The following is a 6,000-nucleotide window of genomic DNA, read 5'->3' on the forward strand; positions in this document are numbered from 1 at the left end:
TTCTAGTCTAAGATCTGGGGGAAGCGTGTTCCATAGGTGTGGGCCTGCTGAAGATAGCGCTCGTTTGCTCAATGATGATTTTATTTGTGGAGCAAGCAGTGTTCCTCTGTATGCGCTTCTGATTGGTCTGGAGGAAGTGTGTAGTTGTAGTTGCGAGCTTAATGTGATGGGAGCTAGTTTGTTTGTCGCTTTATGGATGATAGTGAGTACCTTATAGAGTATCCTTTGTTTAATGGGTAGCCAATGTAAGTTCCGGAGGATTGGGGTGATATGATCTTTTTTGTTAGTGCTAGTTAGAATTCTAGCCGCTGAATTCTGAACCATCTGTAATGGTTTGATGGTGTTGGCGGGTATACCAAGTAGCAGGGAATTGCAATAGTCTAGCTTAGAAAGAATGATGGATTGTAGTACTAGCCTGAAGTCGGAGAAGTGAAGGAGGGGTTTAAGTTTTTTGAGGACTTGCAGTTTGTAAAAGCAGTCCTTTGTGGTATTGTTTACGAACTTTTTTAGGTTTAGATGATTATCAAGCCATGCTCCGAGGTCTCTGACGTCAGATGAGAATGAGTTGTTTGTGTTTGGTAGAGAAAGGCTGGAAGAGATTGTGCGTGGATCCTGGGAGACAATGAGCATTTCGGTTTTATTAGCATTCACTACTAAGTTGAGGCTTGAGAGTAGGTTTTTGATGGGCTGTAGGCATTCGTTCCAGTAAGTGATGGTTTTTTGAAGGGATTCTGTAATCGGAAGGAGGATTTGTATGTCGTCTGCATATAGGTAATAGGTGAGCTTAAGGTTTGAGAGTAGATGGCAGAGAGGGAGGAGGTAAATATTGAAGAGGGTGGGTGAAAGTGATGATCCTTGTGGGACTCCTTGCTCTGTCAAGATTGGATGCGATTCTTTGTTGTTTATCCTTACTTTGTAGAATCTGTTGCTTAAGAAGGAATGGAACCAACTAAGGGCTGTGCCTTTGATCCCTATGTTGGCTAGTTGGTCTATTAGAGTGGAGTGTTTTACCGTATCAAATGCAGCGGAAAGATCTAGAAGAATAAGCAGGTATGATTGTTTATGCTCCATATTAACGAGGATTGTGTCAGTGAGAGATAGTAAGAGAGATTCGGTGTTTAGTCGTTTTCGGAATCCATATTGAGCTGGGGATAGAATGTTATGATCTTCCAAGTAATCTGACAGTTGCTTGTTGACAATTTTTTCCATCAGTTTGGCGATAAGTGGTAAGTTTGCGATGGGTCTAAAGTTAGCTGGGTCTGATGGGCAAGCGTTTGGTTTCTTTAGTAATGGTTTAAGTATTGCCAATTTTAACTGGTTAGGAACTAAACCTTGAGAAAGGGATGTGTTGATAATTTCTGCAATTGGTTTTGAGATGGTGTTTGGTATGGCGATGAGGAGATTTGTTGGTATTGGGTCTGATGGGTGGGAGGAAGGTTTGAATTTTTTGAGTGTGTTTTCAATCTCCAGTGAAGAAGTGAGCTCGAATGAATCCAGGCTTGTGGTTTGTTGCGGCCAGGATGTGAGGTGGTGAGTTAGAGTAAAGTTGCTGGATGTGATTGATTGGGTAAGGTTAGTGATTTTTGATTTGAAGAAGTTGGCTAGTTCGTTTGCTTTGTTGAGGGCTTGGTGGTCTGGGATAGTAGGCGGAGATGGTTTGGTTAAAGAGGAGACGTATGAGAAGAGAGCCTTTGAGTCGAATATAAAGTGGTGTATTTTTTTTCCGTAGAATTCTTTCTTTGTTCTAAGGATTGTATTCCTGTAGTTGTTGAGGAGGGATTTGTAGATGGCATGTGTAGAGGTGGTTGGGTTTTTTCTCCAGCTTTGTTCTTTTTTTCTGAGAGATTGTTTAAGGGATTTAAGTTCGGGTGTAAACCAAGGTTTCCTATTGTCTAGAGTAGGTTGTATGGTTTTGGTTGTAGTTGGGCAGATTTGATCTGCAATTTTATTGTTAATATTGATCCAAGAAGTAGTTGCAGTTGTTGCGTCTGTGAGGTCCAGTTGCTTTAATGCTTCAGACATCTTTTCACTGAGTATGTCTGGAGAGCATGGTTTCCTGAAGTGGATGGTGATTTTGTTAGTGGTTTGAGGTGGTGGGTTGTTGATATTGAGGGTTGTGTGGATAACTTTGTGGTCTGACCATGGAACTGGTGAACAAGTGGGGTTGGTATGAATGTTAAAGGGATCATTAATAAAGATTAGATCCAGAGTGTGGCCTGCCTTGTGGGTAGAACTGTTGATAATTTGAGTAAAGCCCAAATGGTTGAGAGAGGAAAGAACTGTTTGGCAGTTGATGGATTGTGGAGAAGCATCTACGTGTAAATTAAAGTCTCCGAGGATTATAGCAGGTTTGTCGGCGTTTATGTGTTTGGCTATAAGTTCTATCAGTAGAGAGGGATCCGATTCTAAGGTTCCTGGTGGTGCGTAGACTAAAGCTATTTGGATTTGTTCCGAATTAAAGAGGGAGAATTCAAGTTTGTTGGAGGAGTTGGTAAGTTGTAAGGTAATATTAAGACCTTTTTTTGCTGCAAGGAGGAGACCTCCACCTCTTTTTTTGGGTCTTGGGACGGAGAATACGTCGTAAGATTGTATGGGCAGTTGATTTATGAGTACAGTATCTGTGTGTTTTAGCCATGTCTCTGTAATTGCACAGATATCTGGGTTGGCTTCTATGAGGTAGTCACTGAGGATGTCCATTTTTTTTGGAGAGCGACTGAGCGTTGAATAGTGTTAAGGTAAATAATGAGAGTCCAAGAAATTGAGTTATCGGTGAGATCATTATTGGTAATAGTCTTTGTTGTCGTGAGATGAGATGAATTGCTGGTTTTGTGTGCTTTCTGATTTTTTGCCAGATTTTAGGAATGGTGCAGAGGTGCATTATTGTGTCTCAATTAGTTGGGAACAGTGGTGTGATATTGAAAATGTTGCATTAGGTATTGGACACTCTGGATGAATGGTGTCGAGGCTGGTTGACTGCTGGTGTGGCTGGATGAGAGCTGTCTTAGCTGGATGATTGCTGGTGAGGCTGGATGGTTGCTGGTGAGGTAGGATGATTGCTGTCGCTGTTACTTGCTTGTTACTCGCTGTTACTTGCTTGTTACTTGAGGTAGGATGATTGCTGTCGCTGTTACTTGCAAGCTGGCGAGTCTGAGTGAGTGTTGAAGAGGCAGTTATGAGTATGAGCCATGGACCATGGGATCCTTGGATGTATGCTTAGTTGACTCCTGGGATCGCTCCGTGCCTATTAAATCAAGTTTGGTTGCGTCAAAATGAAGTAAGTAGGCGGCGAGCCCTGCTGACTTGGGTTAGGCCTCTGGCGTTCCTCTCACGGTGATGTAGCTAACGGTAGGGGGGCCTTTCGATGCGGTTGTATGGGTGTCGGCGAAACGAATCGGCAGAAAGCGAGCTAAATCCCAGCGTGGTCGGCGCGGGGGCCTACGGTGGTAGGGCGAGAGCTTGAGAGTTGTTCTGTACTTACTGCAGTTGTTTGGTTGTTAAGTAAGTAGGACGGTGTTGAACCTGATGTCTGCGGTGGTCTGCACTCCGGTCTGCACTAAGGGGCGCACAAAGGGGCCAGCCCCTTTGACGCGCTCCTTCGACGCGTGGCGTTCGACGCGTGGCGTCTGGGTGGTTTTTGATTTAAGGGCTACTTGGCCTCAGCCGATTGGCTGCCTTGCAGCCGGCTGTTGGGCGTGTCCCTCGGAGGCGGAGGAGGGGCCTTTGCTGCTTGTTTTTGGCCCCGTTTTCGGTCGCGCTGTCAGCGCTGAGGCCGCCCGGGTGGGGAGTGAATTTTGCTGACCTTCCCCCGGCGGGGCTCGGCGCCGATTGCGCAGGCCCTCCCCAGCAGTAGCGGCAGCGGCAAGGGAAAGGAGATGGCGCCGAAGAGAGCCGCGATTTAAATCCCCGTTGGGCCGGCTCTGATTGGTTGAGCTGAGGCGTAGGCGGGACCTGAGTCTCGGCGGGATTTTTTTTACCTTTGCTGCTTGTTTTTGGCCCCGATTTCGGTCGCGCTGTTTGCATTTGTAACCTGGATTGGCCACTGTTGGAAACAGGATGCTGGGCTTCATGGACCCTCGGTCTGACCCAGTATGGCAACTTCTTATGTTCGTAACAATTTAGAAGGGTAGATTTTATTTTTTACTAAGATTTAAGTTTGTTCTGCAGCAGAAATGCCAGCTGCTGAGAGTATACATCCTTATTTTTAGGATATCCTACAACTGTGTTTGCATTTAGTGGTATGCACTATATAGCCATGTCAGTTATGAGATGCATATGATATACAGCCATGTCTGTTGGCAGTGGTTTGTGCCATGCATTGTGTTCATTAGTGGTATATGGTCGATACCAATATTTATTGCATGCTCTCTCTGCGACATTGCTGATGTGTGCTTCAGTCTGAACAAATGTTGCTGCTAGAGATGGAGTTGATTGTGTTATCATCTTTTTTTTTTCTCTTTAGGTGCCAGCAGCCCAGACTCCTCCCCTCTTCAGCAACCCATGTCTCATTGACTTCTAGCTCACAACGCAACCCTTTGACATCGACTCATGAGTAATGCCACTTGCAGATGTCGCGCAGCAGATGCTTCCTGGGAGTCACCGGCTCCTGATAAACATGCAGCACAAAAGCGGATTCCACCAATCGCACCTTCTTGTTGTTCCCGAAGGGTTGGAGCCTTTCAGGGGGATTATCATCATCATTTTTTTCCCCCTTTATTTATAGGTTGTCGCTATTTATTTATTTATTAATATATTTATTTCATCTCTCAGCCTACATAGAATGACTTTCCTAACGTTATTTCTGTTTTGATTTGGAAAGGGCACTTTTTTTTGTTCTGGAATTTAAAAACCGGTAAGGACAGGAGCTGAGAAGATTCTGTGGATTCCTTAGGTCAGAGCGATGGGCTCAGTTCTGTAACCGTAAAATGTTGTCAGTTATGCAGGAGCCTACTGCAGGGCAGCTGTGGCCTTCCTGGATGCCAGACTCCCCTGCTGATTAGGAATGCTTCCAGCATCCGATACCGTACAGCACAAATAGTGGTCAGCTGTGTTATAATGGAGTGCTCTGTAGAGGGCGGGGGGTGGGTGCCTGGATTAGAGATGAACAAATTCTCATCGGCTGGTTTGCTTTGAGATGGGATGGCCGAGTTCCTCCGTTCGTCACTGGGAACATTTTTGTTGATTTGTTCTAGAAATGAGGTGGGGGGGGGGGAGGGTGTCTTCTCAATTCTGCTTGGCGAACTGACCTCCGAATCATTTCGTTGGCATGATGGAATTTGACAAACGGCTGAAATACTGTTCTGTAGCAGCTGAGGAAGACGCCAGCCGATGCGGCCAAGAGGGCTTGATCTCAGAGCAGCCCTCGTCTGTTGCGCAGCCAGTGCTGGTTTCTGTGAGCCTAGAGGATACTGTAAATGAACACAATACCCAAAAACAGATAAGGTCTAGTGGGATCTACTTCTTTATTTATTATATTTACACATGGGGTTCAAACCCTGAAGTGGAAAAAAAAAAAAAGAGAGGTGCTCTTGTTGTATGTTGATGCAGTTCCACTGGTCACATAGCATTCAACAATATCTCAATTCCCCCAGCACTGCCGTAGGTTAGCGCTGTGGGTGGTCACATGCTTGATAAAATTATGGCAGATCACGGAAGGAGAAGGAAGAGCAGTAATCCTCATCCCCCAGAGAGTGGGGGGAGTGTTCTGAAATTGAGTTTTTACTGAGCACATAAGCATTCTGGGGGCAATTTTCTAATTCTCCACATTGGGACAAAGTCCACACCCACTTTTTAACTGCGGGCTTTGCACCCATTTTCAAAAGGAACACTTAGATGCAATTTCCTTTTGAAAATTGATGTGGGGACAAAGTACATGCGATCACTTGCACCTGTCTGTTTTTTTTTCTACGGGTAGATTTCAAAATGCCGTCTTCATGTGCACTTATGTCCTCCTCCAACCTAAATACCCCCAAGACTGCCTCCTTTCGCAGAGATTTTTTTTTT

At 45.0% G+C, this 6,000-nt stretch overlaps 1 protein-coding gene across 2 annotated transcripts in view; it reads left to right on the forward strand.

Annotated features, from left to right (window-relative positions):
* KIF3C (kinesin family member 3C) overlaps positions 1-4,773 on the forward strand; it is a 211,170-nt gene extending 206,397 nt beyond the window's left edge. For both annotated transcript variants that reach the window (XM_029596276.1, XM_029596275.1), the window contains exon 8: positions 4,460-4,773. In XM_029596276.1, the coding sequence (XP_029452136.1) occupies positions 4,460-4,553 (94 nt within the window). In that variant the 3' untranslated portion in view covers positions 4,554-4,773. The remainder of the gene's footprint in view (positions 1-4,459) is intronic.
* The last annotated feature ends 1,227 nt before the right edge of the window (positions 4,774-6,000 follow it).

This window comes from Rhinatrema bivittatum, chromosome 3, assembly GCF_901001135.1.
Source record: "Rhinatrema bivittatum chromosome 3, aRhiBiv1.1, whole genome shotgun sequence".
Taxonomy (NCBI): Eukaryota; Metazoa; Chordata; class Amphibia; order Gymnophiona; family Rhinatrematidae; genus Rhinatrema; species Rhinatrema bivittatum.